Genomic DNA, 20,645 nt, shown 5'->3' with positions numbered 1-20,645 from the left:
AGCACAGAGCAGTGCTGCCCATTGCTTCCCAGCTCTTGCAACATGTGAGCTCTCTTTCCAAGGGTAGCAATGACAGTAGCCAAAAGCCTGAATTTTGCTTCCAGAAGGAATCAGCTGTTGAGCTGAGCAGATTGGGATATTGTGCAGAGTGGGTGGAAGAAGGGAGGGAGCGAAAGCCAAGCCTGACATGGGCCGGAGCAAGAGGGGAGGCACTCGCAAAGGCCTCCGAGGCAGGATGGAAAAGACAGTAATTACATAAGAGCACTTGGCGAGCATCTGGCTGGAGTCAGCTGGGCCCCACCAGCCCTCCCTCTCCGCGCTGCTAACCAGGAGCAGCTGAGGATACGGATAACCCAACGCAGGACTCTCCGGAGGGGAGCGGAGGTAAGAGGTCCTCTGCTTTCTCTCCCAGCTTGCGATGCTCTTGGAGAGTGGGGGAAGAGGGCTGGGGAAAAGGGGAAAGGGGAAGTGGCTGTGGTGGAGAAGAAGCAGCCAGGAAGGGGAAGAGAAGGAGCTGCTTCTCTGCCTCTTGGTGGGGATGATACCTTTGCTCCGGAGGTTTTGGTGAGGGAGGAGCTGTGCAGGGTGAGTGTGTGGGTCTTTGTGGGTGGATGTGAGTATGTTTGTATGTACAGCAGAGCAGGAGAGCTGAGCTGTACACAAGGGCTAGAAAGGGAAGAAAACATCAAAGTTATTTTCTTCCTTCTGTACCTGTGGTAGAGAGGGTTAATAAGATGGAGGCGGTCATTGGGGAGAGTCAGGCTTTAGCCCTCTACTTTTCCCGTGTTGGGGGGTTGCAGGAGAAGGGAGGAAATGCAGGAGGAGGAAGCAGCTGCTTTTGGGCAGGGATTGTTGCAGTCCAATCTGGCCAGAGCTTCCCTGGGCTGCCTCCAAGGCAGAGTATGTGATGAGGGAGAGGGAAGATTCTTGAGCACACAAGGTGCCTTCAGGCTTGGGTTACACTTAAAAGTGTGGTTGGCACAGGGTTATTGGATAGCATTCTCAGAACGTGTATCTTGGAGCACTCAGCCATACAAACCAAAAGTTTCTGCAAATGTAGCTGCCCTGGTAAAATTTTGTTGGTTACAGCAAGTTCCTTTCATGGAGCAGGGTGATACTACGATACTACCCTAGCAAAAGTGTCTTTACTTAGCATAAACTGCTGTCCATTTGGACATGCCACCAGTGCAAGTCTTTGCCGGCTGCCTGCAAGTCCCTATTCAGCTCAGATGAGATGTTAAATACAAAGTCCTGCTCACTGCCCACTGTGAGCTGTTCTTGCAGTCAGATGAGACAAAGGCAAAGGCCCCAGCTGATGAGGTCCTCCATGAAGAATGTTTGCTTGGTTGTGAGCAACTGAGGAGTGCAGATGGAAATGTGGGACAGAAATGAGGACAATGGCTTCCCTTGCTAGCTGTTCCTCTTGGAAAGGTAGAGGAGACCAGACAAGGCTGAGAGCTGCAGAAGGGGGTAATGGCATTTTTGGAAATATGCCAGTCAGGAAAACCTGAGGGAGTGAGACGCCACAATAGCTTTGATGTGACAGAGAGGAACTTTTCCTTCAGTGTCAGTCTCTGAGTTTTCATGCACCCCAGAAAATGTATTGGCTTTCTATATTACCGTCAGCTGCCGAAATCCCCACCAGCAGCAGGCAGAAGTAGACAACACAACTGATCACAGAAACCTACTTCTGTCAGCTGGCAAGGCTCCATTAGGAAGAAGTGTTGCCCTAAACTTTCCCCCTATTTATTTTCCAAAATGGGAAAGAAGGCACAGGCAGATGTGGGAGACTTGCAGTGTGTCTCATTATACGTTGGTGCTGGAGCCTGGCTAAGAACTCAGGAGTACAGCCACAAATTTCTTGGTCCTCCTCCTGCCCTGGCTGGGAGGCATGTTCACTCCATGTTCATTGAGCTCAAGGCTGACAGGCAGCCTGAGAATATCTCCAGGCCTCCCAGCCCCCCTTCCTCCCTTCCCCCCGCTTGCAGCACATATTTTCCCAGAGTTTTCCGCTTGCTTCTGCAGTGGTGCTGGGGTCCTGCCAAACGCCAGCCACTCTCTGGGAAGCGGGGCCTCCCAATCCCAAACCAAGCAAATGGGAGAAGGAAAACAGAAAGAAAAAAAAAAAAGTCCAAGCACACGTAGACACACACAAAACCCTTTCCTCCTCAGAAACCTTGGAGCCTTCTCCAGCTGCTCTTGGAAATTGCAGAAGGCACAGTGCTGACTGGGCACTTCTGGCCCCCGCAAAAGAGAGCTACTGCCCATCCTTCTTCCTTCTACCTCCCACAGATATGTGCATCCCCCACAGGGTGTAAGTTCCTGAATCCAGGTTTTCTGCAGGATAGGATCCCCAAAATCCTCTTCCCAAGAGATTCTGCAGTATAAGAAAAGTCTCCTGTCCACCCCACCCCCGTGGCACTCTTCCCCCCCTGCCCCAAATGCCCTTCATTCCCGGGTCCTGGCGCAGCCACATAGCACTCATCCTGACAGCACAAGCACACCAGCTCGACACCAGGCTGGGTGCAAAGATCACGGCCAAGGTTTGCTCCAGATCCTCAGCTTTGCTGGCAGGCAGCTCCCCACAGCAGGGCTGTGCTTCAGGCCAGGCACACCCCTCCCGTGCGAACTGGTCAGCCCAGGACATAACCCAGGGACATGACCGGTTGACCAGTAGATGACACACGCCAGAGTGCAAGGCTTGGGACTGTGCCCAGGGAGAGGGGGTGATCAGAGAGGAAAAAACCTGATGTTTCTTCCAGTTGGCAGATGAGCCGTCTAGAAACATCACGCCTGTGGCAAGAGGCCGCAGTGGCGTGCAGAAGAAACAATGCAGGAGGGAATGAAAGATGAAGTTTGGGGACTTTGAGTGGGACACGCACAGCTGGGGAGAGCATCGCCAGCCAAGTGAAGGGCCAGGACAAGGGACTAATGCAGAGGAGTGGGGGCAGAGTCCTGCACCGGCCCACCTGAAGGAAAGCCTGTCTCTTGCACTGATGCACATCTTGCCCATCCTGAGATGCTCAAGGGTGGGACACTGCCCTGCTGCCCACCCACCCCTTGCACAGGGTGCAAACTGTGCTGCCTGCCTTTTGCTGACCAGGGCTAGGCTGCACGGAAGCAAAATGGTGGTGAAAAAACCCCAAACCATCTATGAGGAAAAGGCGCTACCTAGGAAAGAGTTAAAAGGCTCGGAAACCCAAGCGGGTTTGCAATGGAGAGCGCCCAAAGCCAGGGAGGGAAAGGGAGGGAGAGGGGAGGGAGCAGGTCCAAGCCCAGCTTGCGCACCCAGCCAGCGCGGAGCAGCGCCGGTGCCAAGAGCCCGCTCGCTTAAAGCCATGGGCCGGGGGGCGGCTCTGCCGGCGGAGCGGAGCCCGCGGAGGGGAGCGCGGAGCGGAGCTCTCGGCCTCGGGGGTGAGCTGCCACGCTGCGCTGGGGGGCAGGCAGAGGGAAGGGGGGGCAGAGGCTGGGAGAGGGGCTTTCTCAGCTTGCTTGCGTGTCTGCCTGCCGTTAGCATATTTCTCTGCAGGCTGCCTGCCCCGAGCTTTGCTTCCCTCACCCTGCGCGGCGAAGCAGCTCCCCCCGGCCTGGCTGCCCTCGGAGGAGCCGGCCATCCCCTCGGGAAGGTGCTGGGGTCCGGCCGAGAGCACAGCTGAGCGCTGGTGGGAGGGGGCCGAGGCACTGAGAGGGATGGGGTTTGGTGGGGGGAAGGAGGGGGCTGAAGTCCGGTTCCCAGCCCAGAGGAGAAAGGATGTGGGTCAGACTGCCTGGGACAGAGGGGTGGTTGGGTTAGACTCCCCTAAAAAGTTGGTATCTAGTGGCTGGTGGGCTGAAGAAGTTTTTCATAGCCCTCTTCCCAGATTCAGTAGCCTACAGGAGCACGCTTTTGCTAAAGGGGCTGTGTGGTTTGCCATGTCTCCTTCCTCTATTCCAGCCTGGGGACTGAATCTTCTAGTGGCTCCAGTGGTTTGCCTAGTGAGGGTCAAGCCTTCTTCCAGGGTTAGGACCTCATCTCCAGTGGTCTGCGCAGAAGGGCGTGGGCATCCTCTTGGGCCATGCGGTTGCTACTCAGATTGCAGCCTTGAACCTTCAGGGACTTCAAGCATGTAAACTCACTCTGCAGGACAGCGCCATTTCCTCCCACCCCTGGCTCCAGCCACAGGAAGATGCTTTGTGGTTATCTCTTCTCCATCCCATGTGTCCCCCCGTTCTTATACCTCACTCTGGTGCTTCCTTGTATCTTCCCAGGTCACCATGGACATAATGTACCTGCGCACATCCCTGGCCTTCCTTCTTCTCCCTCTTTTTGTGCTTGGGGCACCCACCGATGAACCCAACCTCACAGAACAAGCCCCTGGTGCTTGCAAGCGCTGTTGTGACCCACCAGACTCTTCCACAGATGCCCTACCACTCCCTCCCAGCCACCACCACTTGCCTTACCCAATGCCGGAGGTCCGTCCCTATATCAACATCACCATACTGAAGGGTAAGTGTCCGTCTGGGCCCTGGGGTGCCAAGGCCTGCTCAGGGACTGGTGGCATTTCGATGGAGGTGACAGCTGGATTGCTGGCATGCTGGTTATGCTAACAGGCTGCCAGATGCCATCCTGAATGGTATGTGCCCACACACACTGTGCCCAGGGTTTAGATTTTTTGTGCTGAGTCTTGTAGTGCCTGAGGGAAGGAGCAGTCTATCCAGCTGCAAAATAAGGATGTTTGGAGGGTAAGCATTGGCACCCAGGAAGGCTGTGGGGAAACATTCTCCAGCTCCGTGGGTCACGTGCATTTTGGAGTGGGGGGAGGGCAAAGGGAGGCGGCAGCTATCTGCAAGCACCTCCAGGCTAACCGGCAGTAAATCCCAGCTCATTCCACCCTGCTGTGGCTGGCTTGGCTAATGGGAAAAGGCTCCCTATTTTAGATCAGCTCCTCCCTTCAGGGCTCCCCTTTTAGCTTTTGCTGCGGGCAAAAGCCTGTTCCCAGCTGGATCCTGCTCCACTCGCTTATTGTTGCTCTGTGGTTCCTGTAGGCTAGCTGGGCAGATGCTCCCCCTTCCCTGCCCATCCTGGAAATAGCTGCAAGCCATCAAAGCTCAGAAGCATGTCTGGGTTAGATAGAGGCCTGGGCTAAAGTGGGATGTTGCAGGGGGACCTACAATACTGTGCAGGGGATGGAGGGGCAGAAAAGAACAAGGCACAAATCTGGGACACTCACTTGTGCTGGAGGCTGCGCTGACTCCTATCTCTTCTCTCTGTACATAGTGTACATTCTGGTGCAGCTCACTGTCTGTATTGATGCCTGCCCAAGTGTGTGACAGGCAATGCACAAACTCCAGGGTAGAACTGCAGTATTACTTATACTAATATACAGGATGCACAGGGGATGCCGGTATTGTCCAAAGTACCAGCCCTTTAACTTGCACCGCACCATCCACCAAGTCCAGCTTGAACCTTTTCCCTCTTACCCACCCTATTGTACCTCTCCAGTCATATTCACCCACAGGCATTACCTCTTCTTCCCCTCTCCAGCCTACACTAAGAACAGTGTGCACCCTACATGGATAATTGTGTCATAGGAGAGGTGTGTAGGAAGGCAGGGGCTGTGGTGGAGGTAAAGTGTGGAGGAAGAAGAAGAGGTCAAGAGCCCCACTGGTGCTTTGCACTGCTGGGCTCCCTTTCAGGCTGAAGTCTCCTAAGGACAGTCCCTAGTGCCTCCAGCAAGGTCATATCATGTGGTGATAAGGTTTTTTTAAAAGAAGAAACCCCAGTTGCACCCAGAGCTCTGCTAGCTCCTTTCCCATGAAGCACAATGATATTTTGACCCTCAGAAGTGTTCCTTCTTCTGGCATTGCCCCATTCTTGAGCAATCCTCTGCCTCCTCATCAGGCATTCTCACTGCCACTTCCACCTCTCCATCTGGTATCACACAGGAGTGTGTTCTCTGCTTCCTCTTGTAGGAGAGAAAGGAGACCGAGGAGAGCCTGGGATGCCAGGGAAATGGGGTAAAGAAGGACCACGAGGTGAGCGGGGTGCCCAGGGCCAGAAAGGCAGTAAAGGACAGATGGGCACAGCGGGAGACCCCTGCAAGCATCAGTACGCTGCATTCTCTGTTGGTCGCAAGAAAGCACTGCACAGCAGCGAAGGCTTCCAGGTCTTGATCTTTGACACCGTCTTTGTCAACCTCTACAGCCACTTTGATATGTTCAATGGCAAATTCTACTGCTACGTAGGGGGACTTTACTATTTCAGCCTCAACGTCCACACCTGGAACTTCAAGGAGACCTACATGCACATCATGCATAACGAAGAAGAGGCAGTCATCTTGTATGCCCAACCCAGCGACCGCAGCATCATGCAGAGCCAGAGCCTTATGCTGGAGCTTCAGGAAAATGATGAGATCTGGGTGAGGCTCTACAAGCGGGAGCGGGAAAATGCCATTTACAGTGATGATGTTGATGTGTACATCACCTTCAATGGGTACCTGGTCAAGCCCAGCCTTGACTAACTGTCTCTCCTCCTCCTTGGGGCCACTTCGGCCTTTTCCTTCTTCCTCTCTCTCTTTCTCTCTCTCTCTCTCTCTCTCAGTCTCTCTCCTGCCCGCAGCCACTGCAAATCACTTGGAAATGGGCCTGTGAAGTCTCAGGCACTGAGTGTGAAACTTGCCACACTGGCTTCCACCTCACGCTCTCTTGTAGCCAGGCCTGTATCTGTCCACTTACAGCGAGACACTACCATCTCTCGCCCCCTCACCTCATGATCCCAACTTAGGTTATCAGCGTCTTCTAAATCTGCCAGTGAGCTGTGTCTGGCGTTTAAGGTCCTGGAGCAGGAGGAAAGCTAAAATGCTGCTCCTGGGAATGTGTCCCTCTTGCAGCTTCATACACAAAGGACTCCTGTATAAAGGGCTAAAAAGTCCCCGCTGCCCAGGTGCACCCTGGCTCGTCTCCATCACAACTAGACACACTAGTTTTGCAGCCTGAAACATGGTCTTAATGTCACCTCTCACACCTGTAGTCTGGAGAGCTGACTGGGGTCTGATGGCCTCCTGTATCAGACGTAAGACCAGTGAGAAACAATACTGGTTTTCCAAAAAGGGGACTGTTGGTCTTCTGAAGTATGTCACTGGCTTTCCTTAGATGCTCTTCTGGGTCACAGAGTCCAGGCTGGCTGTAAAATCTAGGCCTGGTGGGGTTGTTCCCCGCTGTGCTAGCTCTAGCCCTTCAAACAGGTGAAGTGCCAGACTCTTCAGAGCTATCTGCTGTTGAATCAGTAGAGCCCACGACTCTATTCCCAGCAAGGATCATAGAACAAGAGAGAGAGAGACCACCCTACCAAGCCTGCCTCCCCAAACTTCCCTGGGGTGCTACTTGGTCTCGGTTCCCCAGCTGTGGGAAGCTAGTCCAGACAGAGAACCTGAATCTGCTCCCTTCTTTGGCAGAGGTGCACCCATGGCCTTCCATTGGTATCAGCAGTATTTTTAACACTTGCTGATGTGAGGGGAGAGTCAGGCCCTGGTTACTGTGTGCCATTACATTGTCCTCCTGAAGGTGGTTCTCCCACACTGGTATTGAGGCACCGCTGTTTCAGGACCTGAGCTAGCTGGAGGCTGTGAGAGCTATTGCAGTTAAATCAGTTCCAAACCTGGGCAGGCTGGCTCCTCTTTGCCTCTGGGATGGAAAAGAGAGAGAGGTGAGACTACAACAGCTCACCCCAGGGTTAAAAGCTTCCCTGCCCCATGCTCCGTGCCCTTTTCTGGCAATCTCATCAGAACAACTGAGAAAAGCATGTGGCTAAAACAAACCCTTGCTCTTCTCGTCATGTTGGAGATGTTGCAGTGGGAAAGGAATGTCAGCAGCAGGGTTTTCTAGTACCGTTTGTACTGGTCTCACACTGCTCTCACTCACGTCCCTCCGGGATTGCTGTGGTCCTGGTGGGGGGCAGGTGAGGCTGACTCAGCACTTCAGGAAACCTACTTCCACATGTTGTGATGCTCCTGTAAACAGTGGTGCCAAGAGTTGTCTCTTTTTTGAGTTTCAGGACAGGACAAGCAGGGGGAGAAACTATTTCTCCTCTGCCCATCACTGGTAATGAAGTCTTCCGAGTTACATAGCTTCTGTGCTCTCATGATTAGCAGTGGTCTCTGCCTATAGCACCTGGGACTGCCATAGGAGATATGCATCATTATACAGGACTAGGTCTGGTACACTCAGCCCAGGATGGCAAGGGCACAGGGACCCAGGATAAATATTAAAAATGAACCTCAGAAAATCGCAGGACATTTTCTCTCTTGTCCTGTTTGCTTACCCTCCCTGCTTTGCTAAGGAAGATGTACAGACTGGAATGAGTTTCAGGCACTTTCTGTCCTGGATCCTCCCCACCACTGTCACTGAGGCAATGGGTATAAAAACAAGGTTTCACTGAGGCAAAGCTGGGTTTTTCCCAGGGAAGCATGTAATGATGGGATCATGGGAACTAAAGGAGACTGTGAGTTTCTTCCCCTCCCTAAGCAGGTCAAGTGTGTGGAATTGCTCAGAGACAGGATTTCAGACAGTAGAGAGGAAGCAGCATGTTGGAGATGATGCTCAGGACTGAATCCTTTTCTCTCTTCCTTAATAGACTGCAAACCCAGATATTGTCTATTTACAGTGTATAGTGCCCCTGTGTCTCCCTAAAGAAAATTAAGCCTCTCTAACACTTAATACCTCCAGAAACAAGCTTTCTTCTTCCTCCTTTTCTATTTGATGTTTGAATGCCAGTGATATGTCTCATGTGCCTATCCATGAGCAGCCATACGGTGCCTGATCTGTATGAGAGGGGAGGGCAGGGGGACCAAAGGGTGTGTTTAACAGGCTTCTTGGTGCTAAACAAGATGGCAATCCCTTGGTGCTAATTAAGATTTCAGGAGTATTGGGTGCTTTCTGGAAGGTGTAGTAGGCCGAGTTGTAATGTACTGTGGAATTAATGGTGCTTTATGTTACAAAACCAAACAAACTCCAAGTTTTGTATATATATATATATATTATTTTTTTCCCCAGTGTTATTAAACTTTTTTTCCTTGGTTGTTTTGCACTTAGATCTGCTTTTCCCTCCTAACCTATTCCTTCTAGCTCTGATTGTCGCCAAATAGTGTGATGGAAAAGGCACTGGCCTAAAGTCAGGTACGAAGTCTAACTCAGCTCTAGAAACTTCCCTGGGCAATCCTTGGCAATCTTCTGTCTGTTTCCTTTGTGGAGAGCCATTCATTACCCTAAAGATATTTATTACTTGAACACTTATAATTGTGACAGTCCTTTCCTCTTCTGGGAAAGCATTAAGCAAATTCAAGGAAGGATTCTTTGGAAATTATCAAAAAAACCCAGGTCAATACAAAGGCTTGTAGGCTTAAGCTTCAAGTACTTAATTATATTAAGGAAGGCTGGGCTAATGCTGGAGTTCTTTTAAGGGGGATCAGACCCTTTATCTGGTGAAATTTTTATCAGATCCTTCTATCAAGTACTTAGTAAGAATGTGTGTTTTCTGTTTTCCCTGTGGTGTTTCTCTTTTCTTTGCCAAGAGGTGAAAGCCAGAGGTACAGATGTAAGAGGTACATTAAATTGTTGACTAGACACTTGTGCTTGCTAACAGTCGGGAGAGTGGCAGTTCCAGAGTTAAGCTGCACACACGTTTTTGGAAGACCTGTGTGTGATGAGAAAGGCTTGAGGTTCATGTCAGAGGTGGAAAGACAAGAGGTGATTGCCCATAAAATTGGGGAAAAGGGGGAGACACAAGGGGGGAGTGGAGACTCAGAGGCTTGAGTGGAAGATCTAGGAGGGATAGAGGCCTACGGACAGGGAGATGCTTTTTAGAGGTCTCAGTGCAAGTCAAAGAGGTAAGTGGGGGGTTATTTAACATCTTTGGGGTTTGGACTGAGGGGACTTCTTCTGAAGTGGAGGAATGGACAACAAAACAAGAGGAGATGCCCATATAGGATCGTCTGTTTTGAGTTTAAATCATCTTCACATAGCTTCTCCTGTGGTTTGACATGTACCAGATGCTATGTTTGGCAAGGGGTGGAAAACATTATCATACACATCCTTACAGGCTTGCTTCACATTTTTTATTTACTCCTGAGGAAGCAGATAGAAACTTGTCCTCAGGAAATGCAGGGGCTGTACTTGTGCAACCTGGCCCCTTGAGGTGAGATCCTGGTAAACGAGGTGACTTAGTCACACTTACAGAAGGTGAGGAGTGAGGGAGGAGTGGAAGTGTGTAGCCAGACCTTCTAGGATTTTTTACTATGATTCAATTCTTCAGCCTACCCACTTGGAGAGGAAAGTGTCACCTGAAGAGTCTCTTCAGTCAAATCCCTTGGGGCCAAGATGCACAGTGACAGGCAGGATCTGTAGCTGGTGCCACCCATCACACCATGGATGCCTGACTGGGGAGCTGCTGTAGGTGAGACTCAGCTCAGGCAAGACAGACCCTGCAATGCTGTTGAAGGAATGCGTGCCAGGCTGGGTCAGCCCAGCCCAGCTGCCCTGCCAGTGGGTGCAGCCATGCCCTGAAGGCCATGAGACTTCCATTCACTTCATTCACCCCAGGGCTGGGTCCTTTTCCATGCAATGGGGCTGCACCGTGGCATGTGAGCCTGGGGTTGGTGACAGCCAGTACCTCTTTCCTGGGCAAACAAGAAGCGTGCCCTGGAGTGGGCAGCTACAGCACTACTCTGGAGCCATGCTTCTCTTTTCCCCTGAGAGACAGGTCTAAACTCTGCTACAAAAGGCTTTGTGGCCATGTCTCGGGCTTGTTCAAGGTATCTGCCAAGGGGACAGCTCTTTAAACTGGCTTCCTGCAGGTTTGTGGTTTTGCAGGCATGAAAGGTGGGGAGAGTGGGAGAGAGGAGGTAAAGGGCAGGATATGGTGCTGTCTCTGGGGAAAAAAGCATGTGTCAGGCCCAGCTCAGGAGAAGCTCGAGGCCCTGCAATAGCTCCTTGCCCTGTGATTGCTGTGGGAAAGGGGAAAAGAAAAGCAGGGCAAGAAAAGAAATATAAAAGGAGACCTTTGACCCACCCCACTGGGGGCACTAGATGGGCACAGGTGGACGTGCCTGCACCCAAAGCACCAGGTACAGCAGGGGCATAGCATAGCAGGACCTGTCTCTGAAGTTCCTCTGATCCCATGTCACAGGTGGGGCAGCCATGGGAAAGGTCTCTGGCAACCCCTCAAGCCTTGCCCCAGCTGCCAGCCATGGTGCACCCTCTGCCCCACATGAGGGATCTGTGCACCGTTCAGGGGGCTGCCACAGTGTAGCACAGCAGGTTTCCCCTCTGCTCCAGCTTGCTGTCCCTCCTCCCCTCCCAAACACCCAGACAACCTGCTTCGCTCACACCTCAGCCTTGTTTTACTTCCCAGAGTCCGGGGAGGGAGAGGAGGTATTGCAACGCCCCAGCCAGTACAGCCCAGTGCTGCAAGCAGAGCCGCTGCCTTGCTCCATCCAGTGCCTTGCAGCCAGATGCCAGCGATGGGTTGAACCTGCTGCAGATCTCCTTTTTCTCACCTTCCTTTTCCCATTTCTGGCTGGGACCTGCTGTTGGGCCCAAAGGGCTGGATGTGGACCCTGCCCATGGCTGCGTGGATGGTGGGGCACAGCTGCTTTGCCAAGGGCGATCATTCCACTGCCTCACATGGTACGGCCCTCCTCTGACCACAGTGGAAACATGGGCATTTGCAGAGCCATGCTGGGCTTCAGAAGTCAGCTCGGTGTGCACTTTGCTATGACACCCACACACGTGTATACATGCATTTACCAGCCCAGTATGGACATATCTCACCTTCCTGCCAACGGAAACTGTTTGCAAACGGCCTTTTGCAAACCTGGCTCGCTCTGAAGATGCTATCAGGAGGTGGGTAGAGTGGGGCTGAAGCTCCAGGCCTTTTTGGTACAAGCATAGCAACCTCACCTCATTACATGCCTCCCCCTTCTCCCACCAGCCCTCTGTGATCTCTTTCCCTGCAGTTATACCATGACGAGTGCCATGGCAGAAGGTTTAAATCAAAGGCTTCTGAGAGTTTCTCAACCCACAGACTGGCCCATCTCTTGAGTTTGTGTCACCTACTTAACTCACAAATGGCCAGAGAATTATTGCAAAATCTCACACCTTTCCCACCCTGCTTGCAACAGCTAAAATGGGAGGGAGCAGGATGGAGAGCCCTTGGGTTGGAGAAGCTAAGGAGTAGGGGGTTCCCCATCCACCTGGAAAGGCTGGGATTCCAGGTCAGGGTGAGTAAGAGGTGGGGGGCTGTGTTGTTTCTTGATTCACTTTAACCTATTGTATCCACGCCTTTGAGAAGTGACACTGACCTGCATCAACCTTACAGCTGCTGAGGTGCCTCGACTGCCAGGGAGCCCAGACAGTGCAAACTGCAGTGCACCTCTGAGGCAGGAGATGTGTCCAAGCCTCACTGGTTGCTACTGAGGACAGTTGCAGTGCTTCAAAGCAGCCAGGGGAAGAAAATACCCAGGGAGAGGAAGAAGGACAACAGGCTTCCTTGTCTAACTGATGCACTGCAGGCATCATTTTCACTCTTCTGGTCCCCTGCTCTGAAGTCTTGACTACCCTCCAGGTGTTTGACACAACAATGTCCTACAGCAGGACTTGGGCAAAGCATCTTCCATGGAGTACCTGAGACTCACTGCAGTCTCCTGTTTGCCCCACACATGCTTTTCTAGGCTCACGGCATTCTCCCATTCACCTCTACAGACACTGTTTTCTTCACACACACCCCCATGTCCTCAGCTCTTCACGTGAAGTAGTGGAATGGGGCAAATCACTAGAAAGGACTTCCCAGGCAATGAAGCCCTGTCCACTGCCACTGCCATGGGCAGCAATTCAGCAGATCTTTTGCGTCGAGGGCCCACAGAATGACCATTCCACACATAGCCCAGAACACCTCCCAAGCCCTTGCTTCACTTCAACTACTGCTTCTCTCTTTGTGGTATGCTGGGGGCATTGTTTGACTCTTCAGAAGGTTTATGCAGGCTTTTACAGCTGTACCATGTTTCAAGCTTGGTCCTGCAAGGCTTTGAAATGTTTTTTTTAAATTCCATTTGTTCATGATATGCCAGAGTCTGAAGCACTCCCCTGACCCTAAGACAGGCTTGCTTCTCCTCCCTCATCCCCCGTCCTGCCAGCTGTGGAGGCAGAAGAGCTGTGCCTTCATTGCAATGGCTAAACCAGGCAGGGACAGTGGTGTGTTAACTCAGCCCATGACTCTCTTGTCCTGCAGGGTGGCAACCTGAGCTCTGGCGAAATGGAGAGAGGATCAGCGCATTGCCTTCTCTTTGCTGCAGGGTTTTGTTTGGATATTTTTTTTCCAGTCCCCCACTCCTTTAGATCCCTGTGCCAGCCCCCCTCACCACTGCAAAGCGCTGTGCAGAGAGCTCTCTGTGCAAAGTGCAGGGGAAGCGGTGCGGGGGAAGGGGGGGTCAGGTGAGGACTGAGAAGGGCGAGAGGAAAAGGTCAGTGACGCAAGCCCAAAGCGATGGCTCTCAGCTGAGCTGCTCTGCTGTTTGTCCGTGGTGCACTATTTCTACTTGGCAACAATTCACACATCTGGGGACCACAACTCCTTCCACTGCCCACGCTTTTCCTCCCCCCTCATGGGGGCTGAGGCAGGGGAGGGGGCAAGGAGGGAGAGATACTACACCAGGCTGCCAGCATCATTTCCAAGACCAAAGAGGAAAAAAAACCCTGAGCTGCCATTTTCAACAGCCACCTTCCCTCTGGACGCTGAGCATCTCTGATGAAGGAACCTGCTGCCTGCAAAGTGGGTGGGGAGAGTAGGAAGAAAGGGAGAATCCTTTCTTTTGGGGTTCAGGGGAGGTCAGCACTGGGGAAAGGTACTGACACTCTCATCCTTGAAATGTAACAGCAACAATGCAAGTTTCCCCTTGGAATTAAGGTCTCACCTGGGTGGACCGTGGCTAAGGGAAGGGACTCTGGTGCCTGTGGACATGCATTGTCCTCGGCCTGTTGCCAGGGTAAGCATTTGAGTGGAGCCAAAAGCTTGATCCCCTCAGTGTTTCCCCAGCTGGCTGCAACAGTGTGTGCGTGCTTGTGTGTGTGTTTGTGGTGCACGAATGTGTGCACAGGTGCAGGCAGAGGGCATGCCCCCTAGAACATCTCCACAGCCTGCTTCCAACTGTGGGGCACCAGCACTCTGCCTAAAAGAGCCCTCCTAGCCCCGTGCTGGCTGCGGGGGCTGCAATTGCTCTGCTGAGCTGCAGGGAGAAGAATGAAGGCGTGAATTGCTTCAATGCTCCATGCCCTTTCCTGCTTCTTATATGGGAGGTACTGGACCAACAGGGAATGGTGATACTCAAAAGGGCACCCCCCTCCTGTCCATGTATGCCACTCTCAGGAGCAGGAAAGGGGGAAAGTGACACCCCAGTCTTGTCTTTCTCTCAAGGAACCAAGTCTCATTTCCCCTGAGACCTCCACGTCCCGTTTCCCAAGTACAGGCACAGTCAACAGGGTAGATGTGGTGAAACATGGCTTGAGCTTTGTGTTACAGCAGTGAACCTGAAATGTGTCACATGCAAAGGGCTCTGTGTTGCATCTCTCAAGGAGCACCTTCAAGGTCTTCAGACACCACAGTGGGGAAAACAGTAACTTCCACACTGCTTGTTTTTCCTCCAAGCAGAGGTCTTGCAGTGATTGCCAGGGTCTGGTTAGCAGTCTCCAATAACAAGCAGCCTTTCCTACTCCAGCCCCCATAGCCAGAAAACAGGCTCTTCAAGTGCATGCAGCTGCACCCAAAAGCCTCATCAAGCTGAAGAGCCACTTTGAAACAGGCAGTTCACCTCAGAGTAGGACTGCCAAGGAGGAAAAGTGCTCAGAGGAGCAAGCCCACAGCTGAAACCCTGACAGGGGTGGGCTCTCAAAAGGGATGAGGAGCTCTTTGGGTTGACCTATTTCACAAGGTCATCAGCTGGGGGAGTGAAGTGCCCTCAAGTCCTTGAGTCAGGTCGTAGACCTGGACTTCACCCTTCCCTTTCATACCTTCCATCCAGGAACACTGGTTGTGGCCATTGCCTTTCTCATTCTCCCAAGGTGGGAAAGGTAAAGTTCTCCCTCACATTAGAGGGACAAACGGTGGTGGGGGTGGGGGGAGTGTGGGGCTGAACCTGAGAAACCACAAAACAGGGGAAAAATGGGTCTCCCGACTGAGCGCAGAGGAGAAACAGGAGCACAATTTCTGAGCACTGAGCTGTGGGGAGACAGCCAGCTGCCTCCAAACAAGTAATTTCTGTTTAGGTATTTGAACGATATAAAAGGTAATAATTGCCATAGTCACAAATCAGTAACCCCCAGAAGAGCTTAAAGGGGGAGGAGGGGGTTGGTCTTTGGATAAGAATGACATAATCAAGCATATTTTAAAAGAAAATCAACAATCTAATTAACTCCCTTTCTAGAAACTGCTCAGGCAAAGACATGAAGAAAACAGAGAAAGAGCAAGGAGAGCTCTGAGCAGAATGGGGGTGGTTGTTGTAATGATTTTTTTTCCTCTAGAGAAGAAAGGGAAATGTGATTAAATTGGGAGCAAGCCTTGCTAATCAAAGTACCTGAGGGTTTATTCTTAAGAATCTCCTTACAGTATCATGTCTTGTCTTCAAGCAGTTTTGAATGTACAATAAATCTCTGAATTCTTCCCATTTTATTAGGTCTGGAAGCCATCATTGCTTCACATTAGGCTTGTCAAACATTTGCACACAAGCCCCTCTAACTTTGAATAGAGAGTTGTAACACATTGGCAGACTGCAAAAGAGAGCAGGGCTTTATCTTTCCAAGACCACCAGGTAACAAGGTAATAATTTCCCTCAAGGACAAGAGCAGTCGCTGGTGCTGAATAGCAAATCAGACAGTGTTCAGCTCATTATCTTGCTCGGGCACAGTTCTGGTGCAAGGCTGGTGTCTGAATCCAATGCTGTCCTCTTGTAGATCACACAACTTGCACAGGCACTCCCTCTTCAATATAGGTCTGTGAGCAAGTTCAGTCCATGCATCTTCAGCATCCGATGCCAGGGGAACCCTTAGGGACTTGCACTGGCACATTTTCATACTAGAAGTCAGTGATGTCCCTACAGACCCGGGCAGAGAACACTTGCATGCGATACAGGATCTGGTGCCTGGTGTGTGAATCTCAGTTCCTGAAGAAGACAGATGTCCTTTATGCCCCTTTCTCGGCTGTGGAAATTGAGATGCAGAGAGGATGTGAGAGCTGTAGAAATACGTCGATAGCCCCACGGGTACACCACCTTCAATCCAGTTCACACTGGTGAGTTTTCTATCACAGATGTGCCAGGCTAAGGCCATCTGCATACACAAACGTCATGATTCAGCCAACGGAGATCACTTGCCAGTCTGCTGTGGCTCAAACACCTGCTGTGCCTCACATGCTATATCCACAGGCTCACTCAAGGGCATGAGTACTGGCCTTCCTTCATGTTGCTGAGCCCAAGGAGGGACACAGAGTGCCAGGCCCAGGGTGACAGCCCAGGTCTCCATGAGTGTCTCTAGGGAGGGGCTTTGGGTCTGAGCAGCCCTTGTGGAACCCAAGCACCCATCAGGGAGGCAGACACCCACACCTAGGAGCTCTCTTAAGCCTTGAGTCTGCTGCATGGACTCCAGCCCTTCAGATCAAAGTCCTGACACTGTCTAGTTCAACCCAAACATCATGATGAGCCGGGGCTCAGGTCCTGACTGATGGCATCTCCTGACTGTCCTGTGTTCATGCTCACAAGCTCATAGCTGTATGTTCACAGCCAGGCAGGCTGAGAGTGAAACTGATCAAAAGTAGTATGCTTTCCCTCCCACCCTTGTTTCCCCACTTCTCTGGGCCTGTGACCATCACCATCAGGGAGTGAAAGTGAACACCTCCTCCATCCCCTCCCACCTGTGGCCCCAGACATACCACAGGCAAGAGCGCCTGGAAATGCCTCAGCTTTCTAGCACTTTTATCCATGTTCTTCCTTAGTCTGCAGGGGTAGGGAATCCCTGAATTTGAACATTTTGTGTTTTCATGTGTATACTTGAAGTCTCCTGCTTTTATCAGGCAGATCTATCAGGACACTCTCTGTGGGACAGAAGTTGGAAGGGAAGAAACAGGAATATCACCTGCTGTGTGGGTGGGCTTAACGCTGCACAGCGTGGCTACTCCATTGTGGTTCCTGACCCCAGAACTTAAACTCCATTGCTTAAAAGCCTCTCCACTTAAACACGGTGATGGAGATTAGCCTGAGGGCAGTGTTTAGCCTACAGCAGCAATATCCCTAGGGATGCTGGAGAAGGGGGAAAAAACCCACCTCTTTAACATCTGCCCGAGGTTGCCATTTTGATACAAAGCAAAACCTTTTAGACTGGTAATGTGAACAAATTCAATAAAGAGATCACTAATAGACTAAACAGTGTTCCTCGTGGGGCCATTTTTGCAGACTTTTTTCGGAGTAGAACCACAATTTAAGAGGAAAATAATGGCAGATGTAGAACAACATTGTAGTTTTGAGAAGTGCACTTATATGAATGGCAGGAAGTTCAATGTAAAGGTTATAGTTAAAACAACATTATTTGGAAAGTACCAAATATAACCTACAGAGCATCTAGAGATCTTCACAGCGTATCCTGTCAGAAAGCAAACTTTGGTGGCCATCAGGGCATCTCTGCTCTCATCCCCTCATGTCCTGCTGTCTCTGCACCCTTACCGTTGCTCCACTCCAGAGCACCATGGGGACAGGACACCGGGATGGATCTACGGACCCCTCTACTAAACTCACCCCTGGTGAGCTGGGTGGTTTGTAAACCACAGGCAAAGCATCCCAGTAAGCCTGGGACTCCAGTCCCAGTTGAGAGCCAGCAGAGGGAAGAGATGTGCCTAGCCTAACCACAGCTGATGAATTGATGAATTGTGGGATAATCTGACACCATGCAATACTTTTGCACTTTACGCTTCTTCACTCTCTCTGTTCTTGTGTTCACCTCCACCATTCTGTGGAGACTCTCTCTGCGGAGTGGACACGCAACTGAAAATGGAAAGTTTCAGCAGCATTGCTCTTCTTTAATGAAAGCAGAGCAAGGAGGAAAAGATGAGCCTGTGCGTAAGCACCTGCCACAGCCTTGACGATTTTTAAAACTTACATTACTCCTGAAACACCAGCCTGGCCCAAACAGGGCCTTTAACCAAACCTCCAACACCACACTTACCTGCTGCTTTAACACTGAACTACAACACTGACTAGTGAGTTCACTCATCTCAGTCACCATTATGGGGACAGGAAGGTAATCGCAAGAACACCTCGCATGTGTTGCTGATAATGTGGTTTTGTTTGGCTTGCCACATTACAAATGGCACCATTCCTAACTATGTCAGAGTACAAAGGTTAAAAAGTGCCACATTCTCAGTAGCACAACAACCTGGGCAATCAAGTCTGAAAACCATGCTGAAAGTGTATTTATCTGTAGCAGATGGGATCTGGACACCATCATGGTGTCACACCTGCGCAGAAAACCCTTTCTTACTTATGCCATGCAGTTGTTGCTTAGTACATTTTTAAACTGTTTCCAATGGAAATTAAACATGCTGAGGAGTCTGTGTCTCTACACATCAGTGTTTGGTTGTCTGTTAGCTGATCCATCAGATCATTCCCCCTCCCTCCATGATTTTAGGAAAGTCAATCTAAGACAGTCACACTTGACAAAGTACTACTGGTAAGCAAAGGTGGCTGGACAGAGGAGAGCTGGGTCTCCGTTAGGACCCTCATTGGGAAAGTCTTTGATGTAACATCAGTCCTTACTAGATATCAAAAACTCTGCACGAGAATCTATCACAGAGACCCAACTATAGAAAAAACAGTCTCCAATGAACTGGCTAATGAGATAAATCCTTGTTTTCAATGGCAGCAGCTACTTACCTTCTCTAGGGTCTAATCTACATGTTAAGTTTTCTTCTTACACTATTTCAGATACCACAGTGTACAGCCAACCTCATCTGATTCTTACACATTAAAAACAATAAGAAAAAAAAAAGAATCAGTGGGGTTTCTTTTTTCCTTTGATAAGCTGAACCATTTAAAAATGGGTGTTTTGTGCTCTTGCTTTCCCAAAGTGATCTCTGGTCTGAAGGAGGGCACAGATTTCTCAGTCTGAAGGACAAACGGGAAAAATGATGGTTAACATGAGTACTCCATTGCAGCTGCAGAGTTGGTGCTAGTTACCAAGTTAGTTAGACCAAGAAGTTACTCACAGAGAACTTCACTGCTTCAGTCAAGGACTTCTGTGCCAGAATAAGCTGCATTCATTTTAAGAGTTCCTGGGAAAGGCGGGCTGTGGCCTGAGGATAATGCTATTACAGCTCCACCCTGGTGGGAGCCCCTAAGGTGCAACTACCACAGCCAATGATTACCAGAGCAGAAGAACATGCAAGCCCATCCCCTCTGCTGCTTCTCTTTCAGTGAGACTGGCTGGTCAGATTCCCCTGTTGCCCTCACAAAGGGTGGCCATAACAAGAGTCTTCAGATGACTAGCAAGAGCGTCCAAGTGACAACTCTCAGACTCCTGGTCCATGTCATGCATGTTGAGGAAAGAGGTGTTGCACCCCAGACCGCTGGCTGAGTGCTTGATGCTGGATTAACTGCAATGGTCTCCCAGAAATGGCTGTGTGGATCCACTATTGCAACTTCCTTCAAAATGGTTCAGCCCATGCCTTCAAATCACTCTTTTGCTCTAACACTATTTCTTTTTGTGATCTAATATCTTCTGAGATCCAGACTGTGGGGTGGTCTGCCTGTGACTAAAACCTGATCCTCCTCCCACACCCTTTTTCCACTACCTGAAACCAAGATCCCTTTGTTGCTAAAGGAGGCCCTATCCTCCAGGTTTAATAAAGTTCTCATAAAGGAATTGCCTGCAGACTTGAGATTAGCTTCTGACAATATTTGGTCAGCAAAACCTGCTTGCTGGACCTGAGCTTGGGCCTTGAGTTGCTCTAGGGAAGAAAAGCAAGGAGCACAGGGCATGATGACCACCGTGTGTATAAAAGGAGATTCTCATCATCTGGCCCCACACCACTGGCCATCTTTGCGCCGTCCACACCAGACAGGAAACGTAATGTGCTGCACTTCAGAGAATTGTATTTGTGCATGGGAAAAGAGAGGTGAGCAGGGACCACATGCATATGTATGGCTATCTGTGAACCAGGCAACCACTGGGCTGTGGGTTTGCATTTGTGTGTCTGTCTTGTCTTGGGATGTGAAGACAAAGTGTTCTGGGGGAGACCTTTGTGCTGAAAGGATCTTCTAAAACTGAACATGCCCTGCAGGGCCTGTGAGGCGCTATCCATCTGTGGAGGTGACGGCACATGAAGCTTTGGAAGAAAGTGGACACCCCTGTATGGCCTGTTGAACGGACAAGTCATGCCAAAGAGGCACTGCAGCTACCACAGGGCAGTGTTGCTTATCCAGACTAGCTGCAAGGCTCTGGTTGAAGCAGGTGATTCTTCCTCTGTGAAGCCAGTGGGGTGCTCAGCCGGGTAGGGAGGCCGTGGGACACGTGTTCTTGTGGTGTCACACCATCTGCAAGTGTGAAGGCTGTGCCTCAAGCTTGCTCACACTCAGCAC

The 20,645-nt window shown here is 50.8% G+C and overlaps 1 protein-coding gene across 2 annotated transcripts; it reads left to right on the top strand.

The window, feature by feature from the left end:
* Window positions 1-286: 286 nt before the first annotated feature.
* Window positions 287-8,161, top strand: C1QTNF6 (C1q and TNF related 6). 2 transcript variants are annotated; one of them, XM_040596654.1, is made up of 3 exons: window positions 287-384; window positions 4,249-4,486; window positions 5,953-8,161. In XM_040596654.1, exons 2-3 carry the CDS (start codon window positions 4,255-4,257, stop codon window positions 6,498-6,500), a joined length of 780 nt encoding a protein of 259 aa, XP_040452588.1. In that variant the 5' UTR covers window positions 287-384; window positions 4,249-4,254; the 3' UTR covers window positions 6,501-8,161. The 2 variants fall into 2 exon arrangements, with proteins under 2 accessions (XP_040452588.1, XP_040452590.1); XM_040596656.1 differs by lacking the exon at window positions 287-384 and adding an exon at window positions 3,396-3,414.
* Window positions 8,162-20,645: the final 12,484 nt, after the last annotated feature.

This window comes from Falco naumanni, chromosome 5, assembly GCF_017639655.2.
Source record: "Falco naumanni isolate bFalNau1 chromosome 5, bFalNau1.pat, whole genome shotgun sequence".
Classification (NCBI taxonomy): domain Eukaryota; kingdom Metazoa; phylum Chordata; class Aves; order Falconiformes; family Falconidae; genus Falco; species Falco naumanni.
Note: the sequence above shows the minus strand (reverse complement) of the source record. Positions and strands in the feature narration are given on the sequence as shown.